The following is a 17792-nucleotide window of genomic DNA, read 5'->3' on the forward strand; positions in this document are numbered from 1 at the left end:
CAAAGCCTATCTAGGCTATGAAAAAGTTTTACTACTACAAGGTACCGGTTGGGCCACCTCTGTGATGACCTGTTCCACGACCCAACCTTCAATGTAGAAGACTTATACTGATTTTACTTTCCGGCGCTTTAATTATATAATTTAATATATAATTAAATACTGTCAATACCCATTAAAGTAAAATACACAGTGTGAAGAAAATATTTATTATTCTCATTAAATGAAGAATGTTTACAATATACAAGCAATTTATCAAATTCAAAATAAACTCGAAAAATGCTTTTAGTATATATGTTCCAACAGGTCTGTGGTGTGGTGGTCTTGGTTTGAGGGGAGGATTGAAAGGGAGCAAACCATATCCTTACATCTGGAGAATGAACAAGACTTGCAAGTGTATAAATGGGCTACCCCTACTCCATTAGTATGAGGCCTTTTGGGGAGTACCCCAAGAGCAAAACCGTGAGGGCTTTGCATAAAGCGGACAATATCATACTAATGTGGAGTTCGGGTGTGCACCTCCGATCGACCCTACACTCTTCTTTACTCTCTCTACTTTACTCTCTCTCCTTTACCATTTGACACATCACTTTCTTAGTGATATGTCCAAAATAAATGTCCCAACTATCTTGAGATGGAGGGAGTATTACTTGTTCCAGTGTGTGTGTTTTGGACATTTTTAGGGTTTTTCCTATCAAGACAAGTGATGGCTACATTTTGACTATGGAAAGTGAATGCATTTTTAGGGTTTTTCCTATCAAGACTAGTGATGGCTACATTTTGACTATGGAAAGTGAATGCTGATTATTTTGAGGGTAGTTGAGTTAGTCGAGAGTATGATTAGCTTCATATTAGCACAATATTGTCGATTTTGAACATATTATCATGAACTAGTATTATAATTTATAAGTATTTTTGTTACACATAGGTGTTACCGTCTGTCTTATTATACACACATTGATGACATCATATATATTATAAGTAAAAATTAATTTTTATAAGTAATTATAAATATATTGTCATAATACGTATGCTATGTTTTTACATATCACAAAATTAGCTACAATAAAAATGCATGTCGGTATATTACTAAATTTAATTACATCTATAATGTGTCGTACGCAGTTTAATTTAGGGAGTAATATAAACGATTAGACTTTATAACAAAGCTGTCAAACATTCTGAACACTTATGATTACGGATCATTGAACAGAAATAGTATTGAAACTAATTAAAAAACAGACTGACGTATAAATAAATTATTAAGATGTATATATCTGATTATTTTACAATAAAATGGTATGTGTGGCAGGCAGCAAAATAAATACCGACATAGGCATTGAAACAATTAATTAAGTAACATGGCCGACTGATCATTATATATATTGCATTGAATCACTCACAAATTAGTTACAAAAAGTATTTATTTTAGAGAATCAGAATCTGATTAATTATAACTAACAGAAGTTACAGAACAATTAAACAAATTGGTTAAGTGACTGTATATGGGCCGATCCAGAAAACAAGAAGCCCAGTAGTTTCACGGATGGGCCGGACACCCATTTCTAACTTATGGTAGTAAAATTTTGAGAAAACGATCTCCTCGTCTTTTTTTTCTTATGAAAAAAATAATTAGAGTAGTACTCTCCAATGAGATAATAACAAATTCTCTAATTGTAAGATTTTGCATGTGGGGAATTAGTAGATGTTTAAAGCAGGCAGCAAAATAAATACCGACATAGGCATTGAAACAATTAATTAAGTAACATGGCCGACTGATCATTATATATATTGCATTGAATCACTCACAAATTAGTTACAAAAAGTATTTATTTTAGAGAATCAGAATCTGATTAATTATAACTAACAGAAGTTACAGAACAATTAAACAAATTGGTTAAGTGACTGTATATGGGCCGATCCAGAAAACAAGAAGCCCAGTAGTTTCACGGATGGGCCGGACACCCATTTCTAACTTATGGTAGTAAAATTTTGAGAAAACGATCTCCTCGTCTTTTTTTTCTTATGAAAAAAATAATTAGAGTAGTACTCTCCAATGAGATAATAACAAATTCTCTAATTGTAAGATTTTGCATGTGGGGAATTAGTAGATGTTTAAAATTGACACAGGAATTTAAAGTATTACCATCAAAATTTGTTTTCTTGGAAAAATGAAATTATTCGACTATAGTGACAGTATAGAATTGTAGCATCCTGCAAGAAGAATATGAATGTATAGGAGTATTCAATAATTTCTCAATCCCATTTTTGGTTAGTAGTAGTATATGGGAGGGGTAACAATTTCGTTACCTTTTTTTTATCTATGAAGCGGCCCCACACCGAATCCGCCATGCCACACGCCATGAGTCTGTGACCTTCACACGGCATGCCGAATGAACATAGCTTGGGGGTGTGTGTTAGACACGCCCATTGTGCGGCTTATCTCATTGAGCTGGTTAAAGTGATAAGTGGTTCAGGTTAGCATTAACAGCATTTACAATAAGAGCCTCCGGAAACCATCTCAAAGTCTATCTCTATTTTTTCTGCCACGTCAGCACACCCATCCCAAGCTTATCTCATTTCTACATCATCACTATTTTATTTCACTCTTTTAATTTTTGTTGATGTAATAGTTAAAGACAATGTAAAATATACGACAAAAAAACATAGTATTTCATTTTAAAAACTAAATAAAGCATACATGTCTAAATAATATAAATAAAATTACATAATAAATTCATTCTTTTGTATTACAATATTGGAAAACCGAATACAACGAGAAATGAATTTAAATAAAACATCAGCTCCTTCGTGACCAAAGTTCTTCAATCATATCATGTTGGAGTACACGATGGGCTTCGGCCTGGCGCATGTCAACAAATGCCTGAAAACGCTCATTATCGTTGTATGGTAGACCCTGACGATGAGACTCACTTGCAAAAAAATGTGAAATAGAGAAGGATGTGGGTGTGTGAAATGAAAGAGAGGAGATTGAGGTATTTATAATAGGAGAATAAAATAATAAAAAAAATTAAAAAAACAAATAAAAAGAAAAATTGGTTCCGCCATCGGCCCGAACCTCCGCAATGGAGGCCCATGTAGAGCCGATGCGGAGTCGATGGGGCCATTGGCTGAGGCCATTGATCGGCGCGGGAGGCGGAGGCGAGGAGGAGGGAGAATCGGCCCTCCCTCCGCAATGGTGACCGGTCGGAGGCGCGGGGGCGATCAATCGGCCTCGGTGATCGCCTCCCATTGTGAATTCTCTAAAGATGGTGAAAAATGACCTCTAATTAAATAAACTATTATCAGTCTCAGGCCGAAAGAATGGAGAATTGTAATAATAAAAATACTCCTATACAAGTTTTGGAGGATTATTGCGAATTCGGAAATGGCAAAATCCACACCATTCAATTCTATCAGCAATACTTCCAAATAAAAACCCTAACCCCTAATTCGGCCTATTCTAGAACCCTCCACCCCTTCCCTTAAACCCCATTTTCACTTCGCAACTCTCACTCCTCTTATCTACTTCACCTCCAACCTATGCTACCTAACCACGCGAATTAGCCCCCTTTTTCATCTAAATCGATTGACCCACCAAGGAAAGAGATTGAATTTCAGACGAAAACACCAAGATTTCATCTGCACTTTCTCTAGAAATTGACAAGATGGCGCCTGTGTTGAGCAGAAGTCTGGCCTCCGCCGCGATGGCCGTAACCCCAAATATGTCGTCCTTTTCTATCAAGAGTGGTGGGAAAAGCAATAGGGGTTTTCTGAGAAGCGCTTTTCTGCCTAATTGTGGGCTAAAGAACACTTTTTTAAGGAGGGGGGTGGAGTGGAAGGTGGAGGGGCAGCGGAGCGGAGTGGTGGTGAGATGTGAAGCCGCCGCCGTGGCTGAGAAGGAGGCTCCGGAGAGCTCTGCAGAAACATTTGAATATCAGGCGGAGGTGAGAATCCTTTCCTTTTTACATTTTTGTGTGGGGATTGATAGAAAAATGATGTTGGGAGCGAATAGTATTGTTAATAGCATTACTTATGATAGTTGGTGATTGAATTGCTTTGCTTTGGGTTGTTAACTTATGTAATTATGTAATTTATTTATTGAGGTATTGGATTTTGATGTCGTGGTGTTGGATGTTTTTCTTGATTTTTAGGTTAGTCGATTGATGGACTTAATAGTCCACAGCTTATACAGCCATAAGGAAGTTTTTCTTCGGGAGCTTGTAAGGTGAGGCGCTGTTGTTTCGTGTCTTGTTTTTTCATGTTTTGAGTTTTGTGTATTGTTTTACAGACTCCATTTCGAGGAAGGGAATGTGTATATTATGTTTACCAGAGTTTGCTGCAACTCGACCTGAGTTTTTACAATTTTGTTTTCTGCAGCAATGCAAGTGATGCTCTCGATAAATTGAGGTTTTTGAGTGTGACTCAGCCGGAATTACTTGGAGATTCAGGTGACCTAGAGATTCGTATCAAACCTGATCCGGACAATGGGACTATTACCATAACGTATGTATTTGTTTATCTTCTTTGTAGTTACTGTAATGGTTGATTAGCTTAATGTTGCTTCGTCCTTTTTCAGGGATACTGGTATTGGAATGACAAAGGAGGAGCTGATAGACTGTCTTGGAACCATTGCACAGAGTGGCACTTCTCGATTCCTGAAGGCGTTGAAGGTCGTTACTTCTTGTCATATTGTGTTTGGATGTCCTTCTACTTTCCATGCTTTAAAGACTTAGCTAGCTAAACCTTACATGTGAAATTCAATTTTTCACTTCGTGCAGGAGAACCAGGACCTTGGGTCTGACAATAGCTTGATTGGTCAATTTGGTGTGGGGTTCTATTCTGCTTTTCTGATTGCCAAAAGGGTATTCTTGGGCTCCCACATCCGCTAATACATAATTACATATTACTGATAGTTTGTTGAATGTTTTTTCTGTTCTTTCTGTTGATACTGGTTTGATTTAATTTTTACTTTCTATTTTGATAGGTAGTCGTGTCAACAAAGAGCCCCAAGTCTGACAAGCAGTATGTTTGGGAATCTGTCGCTGATAGCAGCTCCTACTCAATTAGAGAGGAAACTGATCCCAGCAAGCTCATCAGCCGAGGCACCCAGATCACTCTTTATCTCAGGGTATGATCTTTTTTCGCTTGCACATTCAGATTTCCCTTGTGTCAAATGTCTCAGCCTATTATTTTTAAAAGCTTATACATTTACTAAGATTCACATATGATTTGTTCTTTAGAATTTGATAGTAGTGCCTGTTTTCATGTTAAATCAACATAGTAGTTTTTGGCTTGCAGGATGACGATAAGTATGAGTACTCCGAGCCTATGAAGATCCAGAGTTTGGTCAAGAATTATTCACAATTCGTATCATTCCCCATCTATACCTGGCAAGAGAAGTCAAGGACCATTGAGGTTCGACTTTTATATCATGACCAGTAGGCTTGGACTATGCTTTGTTGCTGATGACACTGTTAATATTGTATTTTTCATCAAGACTCAGTGATTCAATTCACAATTGTTACTTTAGACTGTCGTGGGGTTGTGCGGGAAAAGCTTAAGACCGATTTACATTTTTAAATTTTTGGCAGGTAGAAGAAGGGGAAGAACCAAAAGAGGGAGAAGAAGTACCCGAGGTAATGGCAATTTCAATACAGTTGTTGATGATTTTGCTTCTTCTCTTACTAAGGATATGATGATCATACCAATTTTTACTTACTGGTGCTTTTCCCAGGGAGAGAAGAAAAAGGTGAAGAAGACCAAAACTGAAAAATATTGGGACTGGGAATTGACAAATGAAACAAAACCTATATGGGTATGTCACTACTTTAATCAATCTCGTATTTTTGCGTCTCACATTTGAATCTTTATGCATGCTTAATGCTTTTCTTTTTCTGTATTTAATATGCAGATGCGCAACCCGAAGGAAGTTGAAAAAGAACAATATCAAGAATTTTACAAAAAGGCATTCAATGAGTTTTTGGACCCACTTACTTATACCCATTTCACCACAGAGGTATGAATGTTTGTGTTGAATGAGTTGGTGAAACTATCAATATCTCCGCTGTGATTTTGATCGGGTACTTCTGCAGGGTGAGGTGGAGTTCAGAAGTGTGCTCTACATTCCTGGAATGGCACCTCTTAACAATGAAGAAGTTATCAATACCAAGACAAAAAACATCCGTTTATATGTGAAACGTGTATTTATTTCAGATGATTTTGATGGTGAACTGGTGAGAACCTCCTCTGTTGCATTGAGACATAGTTGCTTGAGTTTGACCTTATGATTATAGCAACCATGTATTGATCTTTTAAGCTTGTGTTAATATTAAATCAATCTGATGACCTGCAGTTTCCAAGATACTTGAGCTTTGTCAAGGGTGTGGTGGACTCGGACGACCTTCCCCTAAACGTTTCCAGGGAAATTCTTCAGGAGAGCCGAATTGTAAGGAATTTATTGCTTATTGCGAAATTTTAATCGTATTATAACTTGTCATTCCTTTTAAATTAACAGATTTATTCGTTTTTCTTCATCTAGGTGAGGATAATGAGGAAAAGACTCGTTAGGAAAGCATTCGACATGATTCAAGATCTTTCTGAGAGTGAGAGCAGCAAAGAGGTTGGTTGATTGTGAATGAATGAAAGATAAGTAAATGCATCTTTTTCTTATTTTCTGCAACTTAAACCTATATGCCATTGGTGTAATTTAGGATTACAAAAAATTCTGGGAGAATTTTGGTAAGTTTTTGAAGCTGGGTTGCATCGAGGACACTGGGAACCACAAGAGAATAACACCATTGTTGAGATTTCTGTCTTCCAAGAGCGACGAAGACCTGATAAGTTTGGATGATTATATCGAGAACATGGGTGAGAATCAGAAGGCTATCTATTACTTGGCAACTGACAGCTTAAAAAGTGCTAAATCTGCTCCTTTTGTGGAAAAGTTAATACAGAAAGGCATTGAGGTATGTTACAAACTGAAATCGGCAAGTCCTACTTTATCTGATGCCATGTTAATGTGTTATTTGGAATGAAGCATAAATTAATCCCTTTGCTTGATCAGTCGAATGCAGTCCAGCCTTCGTTCTTGTTTAGTTTCGAGTGTAATTGATTTATTCTCTATATCATGCAATGCATCACACAAGTTTATCACTTAAATATGCAGGTGCTTTACTTAGTCGAGCCAATTGATGAAGTTGCGATCCAGAATTTAGATACATACAAAGAGAAAAAGTTTGTTGACATCAGCAAGGAAGATCTGGAGCTTGGTCAGTATATCTTGATATTTTATGCTATTCAAACTGTTTTAAATTGATTTGTTAAGTCACTTTGCTTCTATTTAAAAACAAAATGTTTGGTTTTTCGATGAGCTTTTATAGACACTGAGCAGATGCTCGTATCTGAACGACACAGGTGATGAAGATGAGGTGAGCGAAAGGGAAAATAAGCAAGAGTATAATCTCCTCTGTGATTGGATCAAACAACAGCTTGGCGAAAAGGTAGCTAAAGTGCAAGTCTCGAAACGTTTAGCCTCATCCCCTTGTGTGCTGGTTTCCGGCAAATTTGGATGGTCAGCTAACATGGAAAGGTGCTCTTTTTACTCGTGCGTATGTATTGATTTGCAAAGGCCTATATTATCTTGTTTCTAATAGCTACGGCTCCCTCCATTTTTTGATCTTCGGGCAGATTAATGAGAGCACAAACACTTGGTGACCAATCGAGTCTCGAATTCATGAGGGGTCGAAGAATACTTGAGATCAATCCAGATCATCCAGTCGTCAAGGATTTAAACGTATGATAAATGCATATTTCAAAATTCAAGACCTAATCTTTTCTTTCTACATCAAATTTATTCGCACCATTTGCTTTTTTTTTTTGGCAGGCCGCTTGCAAGAACGCCCCTGAGAATGTAGATGCCAAGAGGGCTGTCGAACTTCTATACGATACGGCCTTAATCTCCAGTGGATTCACTGTAAGTATCAGAAATCGTTACACAAATCTATCCTTTTATATTGTCCTTGTCTAAAATTTCTCCTCATTTGCTGTAATGACAGCCTGATAGCCCTGCCGAGCTCAGCAACAAGATATACGAGATGATGGCGATGGCCCTCGGTGGAAGATGGGGGAGATCAGAGGATGACGAGGAGGGCGAAGGTGCTGACCCGAATCCCACCTCAGAGGCTGACGAGGCTGTTGAATCCCAGGTCGTCGAGCCTTCGGAAGTGAGGACTCAGAGTGATCCTTGGAGTGACTAAATTTTTGTGCCACAATTGTAAGAAACATACATGGTAGGGCTTCTGATGATGCAAAATTTTCTAAAACATTTTATTATTTTACTTTTTTACAAGTGAATTATTTACACTTTTATTTGAGATGTATGTTTAAGTTTAAGTTTAACCAGTTGTGTGTGTGTGTGTGTGTGAGAGAGAGAGAGAGAGAGAGAGAGAGAGGTAAGGTGTTTATTATTGCAAAAATATGTAGTAAATAAAATCTAAATCAATGTTTCTTGATCAATTTTGCACACACAGCGACCATCTTCACAAATATTTATTCCTGAACAATTGCTATTCTTGAGTGGATTACCACACTCTTCATGGCCAATGCATCTCATTCCAATTTTTGGAATCCCAAAACCAAAACTAATCAATTGTCGTGAAGCAGCATCGCACGATGGTGATGAACCTATTCAGTGGGGAATAAATCAGATAATTTTAATTATAATCACAGCAAATAGTTTTTTTTAATGAATTTAACAAATTGATGAAAAATTACTATATAAATTGTATTTAATAATGGGAAAGACAAACCTAGGATGAACACCATGAACATGCAAACCAAGAAAACAACCTTAGTAGAAGCCATTCCTCTTCGATGATGATAGTAATGTTTAATTTTTGAGCAGTAGTACAATTTTAATGTCTGGAGCCTTTATAGAGCGTGACATTTTTCTTCTTATAATATGATCCTGAAAATTGGTTACTAATTTAAGATGTATTGTGGGGATTTCACTTCTTTATTTTAAGTGATTTTATATAGTCTTGGCAATCGCATTAAAATCTTATTATAGTGGTAGTTGGCTGTAGTAGGATTGTTTTGATGTTGAAGGTGAGGAAATATTTAAACAAAACTTGAGTGCTGATTATGTGGATATTTACACTATTTTGATAATATATATGATTAATAGCGGTTATTATTATTATTATTATTATTATTATTATTATTATTATTTCAGACTTTTAGACAGTACTCCCTTCGTCTCAGACTTTCAGACGGTACTCCCTTTGTCGTATAATAGATGTCATATTCGGATGATGACGTAAGAATTTAGCAGATGTTGTTTTGTGTGTTATGTGATGAGAGAAAAATATATTTTTATTCATTGCCATGAGAGAAAAAATTCAAAAAAAATGAAATGTGACATTTTTTGTAAAATAAACTTAAAAGAAAAATATGACATCTTTTGGCACGTTTTCAGCGTCACCGAAGGAATTGCATTAGTTAATGTAGTTCATCATAATATAGGATTGTTTTGATTTTTAGGTAATATATTTACCCTATTATGATAATATAGCATTAATAATATTAATATTTAGTATTTGCATAATATTGTTATTATTATTATTTTATCGCCAGAAATTGTTTTTTAATGTTTTGTATATTATTCAAATTCACTCTTCTAGTTTTGGACTTTTTTAAAACCGATGATAAATGGCTATTTAATTGGTTTAACAATTTGCGTTTATTATTTCAGTTTATTTACTCTATTGTATTTATTAAAATATAGATCAATCGTCACATAAATTTTATCACACTTTGATCAGGCACGAGTTTTAGAAAATGTAATGAGAAGTGAGTTGAAAAATTAGTGGAATATAAGTTCTATTTTTATATATTAGTTTTATACGAAAATGAGGTCTACTATTCAAAATGATAAAAAATCAAAATTTGACAAATTTTGTGAGACTAGTGAAAAAAAAAATGTAAAAACTTTTATGGACGGAGGAGTATCTACTTTTCTGTTAAATAGGAAGAAAGAAAGAAAAAGAGAAGTAAAGAAAGAGGAAATTTAAAAAATGCAATATAATAAATTGGGCCTAGGTTTTGGAAGGGTTTAAAGCGGCCATAGCCTCCGGTTTGTCTCTCCTCTCCTCTCCTCTGTTGAACTCTCCGCGATCTAAAATGCTCTAATTCCGCCATCTTTTTTTATCTCTTTTGCTCATCCATCGCAATATGTGGAGAAATCTATCCAAACATTCTTCTCTGAGAAGGTTCAAGATTTTAGCAGAATCCAACTCATCAATCAATGCGTTTACCTCAGCTAAATCCTCTCAGCATTCTATCCTTTGTGAGGAGGCCACACATTTCCTGACCCGGCGCGGTGTGAGCATAGGCAGCTCAGAATTAGGTCTTTTCCAAGATACAACCTTGCGACGCAAGCGCGATGTGGGACCTCCTATTAGATTTCCTGTTTATACTAGAGGTTACGCCGCCGCAGCCGAGGCTTTAGTGTCGACGTCCGAAGAAGAGGTTGATGAAATTCAGGAATTGGTGGATGAGCTTAACAAAGAAATCGATGCGAGAAGCCCAGAAATGAACCAGGGGCGGAGGCAGCCGCAGAAACTGGTGGGAGGGATGGGGTTGGGGAAGTACAATATTCTTAGGAGGAGGCAGATCAAGGCGGAGACGGAGGCGTGGGAGGAGGCGGCGAAGGAGTACCAAGAGCTTTTAGTTGACATGTGCGAGCAAAAATTGGCCCCTAACTTGCCTTACATCAAGTCCTTGTTCTTGGGGTGGTTTGAGCCTTTGAGAGATGCGATTGCTGCTGAGCAAGACTTGTGCCAGGAAGGAAAGAACAGGGCCGCCTATGCGCCTTACTTTGATCAGCTGCCTGCAGATATGATGGCAGTTATTACAATGCATAAGTTGATGGCTCTGTTGATGACTGGAGGAGGCAATGGCAGTGCCAGAGTTGTACAAGCAGCATGTCATATTGGTGAAGCAATCGAACATGAGGTTGGCTTGAGAAATCGAAGTACAATTGCCATATTTATTTTTTTGGTTTACACTATATCTTTACTCATGCTAGATAGTAGAAGAATAAAAATTAGCATGTCCTGGATGTTCAATGATCGATGTTTGCTCTTGAACAGGTTAGGATTCATAAGTTTTTGGAGAACTGCAAGAGGAAAAACGCATTAAATAGAACTTGTGATGAGGAACCTGATGCTGGGGCTAAGGAGCAAGAGAGACTAAAGAAAAAGGTCCAGCTTTTGATGAAGAAACAAAAGGTACAGCAAGTCAGGAGAATAGTAAGCCGGCAAGATGATTTGAAGGCATGGGGACAGGATGCTCAAGTCAAGGTAATTGGCATAGTACCCCCCAGTTCTCGTGTGTATAGATGCTGCTGTACTATTGCATTTACGTCTCTATTTGTTTTTCATTTGCTCAAGGTTATTTGACACATCTTTCTTAGAAGTAAGACTGAAGACGTGTTCACGGTATATTTTATAGGTTGGCAGTCGGTTGATTCAGATATTAATGGAAACTGCCTACATACAACCTCCGGTTGATCAGATGGAGGATACCCCTCCTGATGTCCGACCTGCATTTGTGCACACGCTCAAATCTGTTGAAACAGTGTGAGTGCGACTGCATGGTTCCTATTTGAGATTTTGAAACAGTGTGACTACCTTGTTTTACAAATATAAACTGCTTGGGCTGTTTTCATGATGAACTTTTTGTAGGAAAGGGACCCGGAGATATGGGGTGATTGAGTGTGATCCTCTAGTTCGGAAAGGGCTGGAAAAAACTGTAAGCATCAACTTTTTGTAAGCTTTGAGCAGTTTTTGTACTTCTTGTTGATGATCAAAACGATTTTGCTCTCTTTTGAGAAACACTGGATTCTAAGAAAAATTTATATTTCTTATTTTTTCTGTACAGGCAAGGCACATGGTGATTCCATATATGCCAATGTTGGTTCCTCCACTAAATTGGACAGGGTATGCAGCTCTATGTTTCTCTCGGAAAAGAGTTTTTATGTTCAGTAATTTTGATGAGTGTTCATGATGTGCTACCTTGGTTATTTTCTTGCTAAATGACATGGTTTACTACAAGCTATTTTCTTTTGGCAATGCCGTTTTTTCCCTCTCTATATAATGATCATCTATGTTGTTAGTTGTTATATGAAAGTCTGGGATGTTAATCATGTTATTAGGTTATACGTATCTTTTTGGTGGTAAAAGAAGTGAAGAAACTTACATGTATGCTATTATGTAAATTGTTGATCTTAATAAGTGGGAGGTTGGTTGTGGAAGCAAGATGTGGTCTTGGTGGAATGGCTAAAGTATCATAAACTAAGGGTACAAAATGAGCTCAATTGAGGGAGGGCTTCCAAAATGTGCTTTGGATTTTTTCAGAGCGGTGAGTGTGTATCTATTTTTCCTAATGTAGCCATAGCTTTTAGCTAATAGTAATCCAGGCAGCCAGTTGTAGTGTTTATAGAGAAACTTCCTGCTTGAGATCATTGGTGTGTATATATATCTAATTTCTTCCTAAGGAGTCTAGCTAATCCATCAAAATAATCATCCCCTAAACATAGGACCTTTGCAAATGGAACTTTCGAATGACTTAACCGATGAGAGTGTTCGTGAACATGATTTAGAGTTTGCTGTTATGGCGCATATATTGTAAACAAAAGCTGGCCCTACAACTTGAATAATTTTCTGAATTGTTGGTAGGTATGAGCGAGGTGCTTATCTATTTCTACCATCATATATTATGCGAACACATGGAGCAAAACAGCAACGCGAGGCTGTTAAAAGAACTCAAAGGGAACAGTTAGAACCTGTCTATCAGGTCCCACTTTGTACTTTCTTCTGCATTATTATTGTAAATTTGTAATTTGGATTTGGTGTATTTTCTATTTTGTTTTCATCCTCTATTGAGAAGCTTCTAAATTTATTTTTATCTTATCCAGGCACTTAACACTCTAGGCAGTACTAAGTGGAGAGTGAACAAAAGAATATTGAGTCTTGTGGACAGAATCTGGGCTAATGGAGGTCAGCTTGCTGATTTGGTAGACCGTGAAGATGTAAGTAATGTTTGCATGGAAAAAATGATATGATGCATTTTTCCTTTCTCTTTAAGATCTCAATGTTCTTTGTTAGAAGCGGTTTCTATATTCCTCTCTCACACAGTTGACAAAACACTGATATTTTTTGGTTTAAGTTCATTGATGTCCCCTCACCTGATGGTTGGTCAGGTCCCTTTACCAGAGGAACCTGATACAGAAGATGAATTAGAATTAAAGAAATGGAGGTGGAAAGTTAAAGCTGTGAAAAAGGAGAACAGTGAAAGGCATTCACAGCGGTGTGATATAGAACTTAAACTTACTGTAAGAAGCTCCTTCTGTTAGTTTGAATGGCACTTAGTAAAATTCTGCAGTATTACATATTAATAACCTTTATGGAAGAGTAGGTGGCCAGAAAAATGAAGGACGAAGAAGGATTTTACTACCCTCACAATTTAGATTTCCGAGGGCGTGCATATCCCATGCATCCGTATCTGAATCATCTTGGTTCTGACCTCTGCCGGGGAATATTAGAATTTGCAGAAGGTCGTCCGCTTGGCAAGTCTGGCTTACGCTGGTTAAAAATACATCTAGCAAACTTATACGGTGGTGGTGTTGACAAATTGCCTTATGAGGGTCGGGTATCATTTACTGAAAACCATCTGGAGGATATATTTGACTCTGCTGATCGGCCTCTTGAAGGGAGACGATGGTGGTTAAATGCAGAGGATCCTTTCCAATGTCTGGCCACTTGCATGAGCCTGTCTGAGGCATTAAGAAGTCCATATCCTGAGACTGCAATCTCACATATGCCTGTCCACCAGGTAATAGATTTTCAAGTCACACTTTCGATAATAGATTAACGGAAGTTTTACTATATGGCCAGCATTTAAGTTCCAAAGCTTACTTATTTTTTCCCTGCAAGTTTAATTTTGTTAAAGATTTGTTACCTGCATTCCGTTTGAGCAAAACTGTTCATTTCATTGTTTGAGCTGAACCTGTTTCCCTCTTTCTATTTTCATTTTCAAGGATGGTTCGTGTAATGGTTTGCAACATTATGCCGCTCTTGGAAGGGATAAGGTAATTAATTACATCACTAATTCAATCCATGTTCTTGTCCATCACTAAAGTCAGCTTGAAACAAGGACTTCCATCTAGTAACTAAGATTGTGTTTTGAGTTCCTGTTTTCAACCCTCGATACTTGTTATAGTGCATAAAGATCTAGTGCCATGTTTCTTAGCACGCCTAATATCCGGAGGTGTCTGTCTTTCAACTAATTAATATTTGATTGTTTCACATTGATCTAACATTCTATTTCAAATGGATCGATTTGTGATATTTCTGAAAATTTTAATGTTACTGTTATGTATAAACATGTGTCTTAAGCATTACAACTATAGATTTCTTCATTTAATCTTTACAACTATATACCTATTACCTATTAGGTTTGGAAGGATGAAATTCAATTATTTTGAGAGTTACACAATGTTTCTTTCCCTTTTGACATGAAATTCATTATATTTATCTAGCTTGGAGCAGCTGCAGTCAATCTTGTTGCTGGAGATAAGCCAGCTGATGTTTACTCAGGGATTGCAGCAAGGTAAGTCTTAAAACCATGATGCGTTGTTTTCATTGTGACTTTAGCTACTGACTTCATGCCTGTATTGCACAAGGGAATATCATAAATGACTTTGATTGTAAAAGTGGATTAAATACATACTCAATCACGGCCAAATTCTTGAACTAGGGGCTGCACTACACTCTCTTATTGCAAACATCTAGCCAAAACTTTAGTGTAATTAATCTTGCTATTTTTTAATTCTGAGCTATGCTCATAGATGACTTCTTTGGAGTAAATGACTTCAATGAACAATAATATAGGTGATGTTACTTTGGACCTTCCAGTCAAACTATCCAACACTAATTTTTCAGTGAAATGTTTCTGATGCAGAGTTCTTGAGATAATGAAGACAGATGCAGCTGGAGACCCTGATATTGATCCCAATGCCAAGCATGCTAGACTGTTAATTGATCAGGTTTATCTATATATTTTTGTCTTTTGTTATGTACTACTCTCTCCGTCCGCGAATAGGAGTCCCGTTTTTCCATTTTGGTTCGTCCGCGAATAGGAGTCCCGGTTCATAATTACCATTAATGGTAAAGATGCCCCACATTCACTAACTCATTCCACTCACATATTATTTAAAACTAATATATATAAGTGGGACTCTATGCTCCACTAACTTTCTTCCACCCACTTTTCATAATATTTCTTAAAACCCGTGTCGGAAAGTAATGGGACTCCTATTCGCGGACAGAGGGAGTATAAAAGTACAAGTGTTTTATTTCAAAATAGAATATAAATTACTGTTGTTTGTTTTTCCCCAGTTACTCCGGTGTTATGTTCGACATGAATTTCTTTTGGTTTCTGTGAATTTGTAAGATTTCATTTTGACACACTGGCTTTGGTCAATATGCTCACTGAATCTACTCTTAATTTGTCACAGGTGGATAGAAAGTTAGTTAAGCAAACAGTCATGACATCAGTGTATGGTGTCACATATATAGGTGCACGTGACCAAATCAAGAGGAGGTTAAAGGAGCGCCATGCTATGGATGATGATGCAGAGTTGTTTGCATGTGCTTGCTATGCTGCAAAAGTTAGTGCTTTCTGCTTCTTCTTTCAGACTAATTTTTAAACTCTGAACTGTTATGTGCTCCTCAAGCGGTTTAGATGCTTTTTATGGTGGTACAAATTTCATCGTGCATTTATTCAAATTCCGACTTATAATGGTTTGTGCGCCTTTGGAACCGTCAACAGACAACCTTAACTGCTTTAGGAGAAATGTTTGAGGCTGCAAGAAGTATAATGGGCTGGCTGGGAGACTGTGCAAAGGTTTGTCCACTGTGTTTTCCGTCTTTCTCGTTAAGCTTGGAGTTTATATTTATATCATTATGAACCCTGTGTTATGTGTATCTGCAGATTATAGCAACAGAAAATGAACCAGTTCGTTGGACGACACCACTTGGGCTTCCTGTTGTCCAACCTTACCGCAAATTAGGAAAGCACATGGTATCTTGCTTTTTATATCCGACCTCTTCTTTCAATGCATCAACTATAATTCAATGCAATAACCATTTCCTTCAAAATATTGATCATTGGTTTTAATGCAGATTAAGACTTCACTTCAGGTTTTAACTCTTCAACGCGAAACTGACAAGGTAGCTTTACATTTGGTTTCTTCTCTTTTTCTTCCCCTGTCAAGAAGGGTATATAGTAAGCACAAAAGCATCATAATTTGCATTTTTTGCGATCATTTCTAGGTGATGACCAAGCGACAGAGAACTGCTTTTCCTCCAAATTTTGTGCATTCTCTCGATGGCTCACATATGATGATGACTGCCATTGCTTGCTCTCAGGCAGGCTTAAGTTTTGCAGGTCTGTAAGAACTGACTTTGATTTTTTGGTTGTGATTATTTTTACTGTACCGGTAACATATTAACCCTGTAAAATCGAACCCAGGAGTGCATGATTCATATTGGACTCACGCTTGTGATGTTGACCAAATGAACAAGATTCTAAGAGAGAAGTTCGTTGAGCTCTATGAGGCACCTATATTGGAGAATGTAAGTTCATTTCTCTGTTACATGGTTTCTTCTCGTTTATTCTCCCAATTCTCTATTCTAGTAACTTTTTAATAATTATTTATAATTATAAGATCACTGATTGATTCATCTCCCAAACAGTTGTTGGAGAGTTTTGAGAAGTCATTCCCAGACCTAAATTTCCCTTCGTTGCCAGAACGAGGAGACTTCGATCTGAAAGAAGTTCTAGACTCCACCTATTTCTTCAACTAGATAATACAGATATTGCTTATCATTCTTTGAGTATCCAATCCCTCTTATCATTTGATTACCATGGACATCCCGATTTTCTTGGATCGTTGCTGCTGCCAGTACCATCGTCTTGATCTGGAAGATCTCTGGATAGCAGGATACTTGCTAATCCTGCACGCTTCTGACTGCATTTCTAGGTACTGAGGCGTACCGCTTCGATCAGAATAAGACGAAATCGGATGCTAATACCGTAGCACAAACTTATAAGGCGCGCCACAGCCTTACAAGTTCTCTTTTTGTAGCTGCTCGTAGGAGCAGTGTTGTAGTTGAGTAAGCAATGCTCTTGTACATGGCAAAACAAGTAGTGGAAGCTGAGCTAAATTACTGTATATATGTTTTTAGATTTGATGAAAGCAAAAGATAAATGAGTTTACTAGAGATGGTGGTCAGTTCCATAGATACATTCAGAAGCATTAGGATCTTATTAATGTATGCTTTTCATAGAAAGAATCTGGAGAAATGCTTCTAGAATCTAGAGTAAATTCTAAGCAATTTTACATTCATCAAAGTTTTGTAATTGATAGCTAGTATACTTGGGTTTCCCTCGAATAAGCTTATTAATGGCATCTTCTTGAAGTTGTTTATGAGACTTTTACTGTAATTATTTGTATTCTTAAACCAGATTTTTTTTTCTATAATTTACTACTTGTAACAGCAGAACAAAGTACTTTGGTTATAACTGATAAGAGAGTCAATTGAATCTCAGAGGGATTGGATCCAATTTCAAACTCTATTATCTTCGGAAGAAAAGAAAAGAAGAAAACTACAGTTTGATTAAATAATATCAGTTGACTTAGTGAATGAATTAATCCACTCAATTCATTG

At 37.0% G+C, this 17792-nt stretch overlaps 2 protein-coding genes across 2 annotated transcripts; both read left to right on the forward strand.

Annotated features, from left to right (window-relative positions):
* Positions 1-3464: 3464 nt before the first annotated feature.
* Positions 3465-8347, forward strand: LOC125205882 (heat shock protein 90-5, chloroplastic-like). Its single transcript, XM_048105056.1, has 19 exons — positions 3465-3944; positions 4152-4225; positions 4378-4503; positions 4577-4670; positions 4779-4862; positions 4985-5128; positions 5299-5415; positions 5592-5636; positions 5735-5815; positions 5912-6016; positions 6093-6233; positions 6353-6445; positions 6539-6619; positions 6711-6965; positions 7166-7268; positions 7414-7588; positions 7687-7792; positions 7883-7972; positions 8055-8347. The coding sequence occupies exons 1-19, from the start codon at positions 3666-3668 to the stop codon at positions 8253-8255; spliced, it is 2394 nt and encodes a 797-aa protein (XP_047961013.1). The 5' UTR covers positions 3465-3665; the 3' UTR covers positions 8256-8347.
* A 1765-nt stretch (positions 8348-10112) lies between these two features.
* On the forward strand, positions 10113-17345 carry LOC125204531 (DNA-directed RNA polymerase 1B, mitochondrial-like). The gene is made up of 19 exons (XM_048103216.1): positions 10113-11013; positions 11151-11360; positions 11512-11639; positions 11745-11811; positions 11941-11999; positions 12738-12855; positions 12977-13090; positions 13262-13393; positions 13477-13893; positions 14099-14149; positions 14600-14670; positions 15022-15106; positions 15578-15730; positions 15892-15966; positions 16054-16143; positions 16245-16292; positions 16395-16509; positions 16594-16697; positions 16818-17345. Exons 1-19 carry the CDS (start codon positions 10231-10233, stop codon positions 16926-16928), a joined length of 2931 nt encoding a protein of 976 aa, XP_047959173.1. The 5' UTR covers positions 10113-10230; the 3' UTR covers positions 16929-17345.
* Positions 17346-17792: the final 447 nt, after the last annotated feature.

The sequence above is a fragment of the Salvia hispanica genome, chromosome 2 (genome assembly GCF_023119035.1).
Source record: "Salvia hispanica cultivar TCC Black 2014 chromosome 2, UniMelb_Shisp_WGS_1.0, whole genome shotgun sequence".
Classification (NCBI taxonomy): Eukaryota; Viridiplantae; Streptophyta; class Magnoliopsida; order Lamiales; family Lamiaceae; genus Salvia; species Salvia hispanica.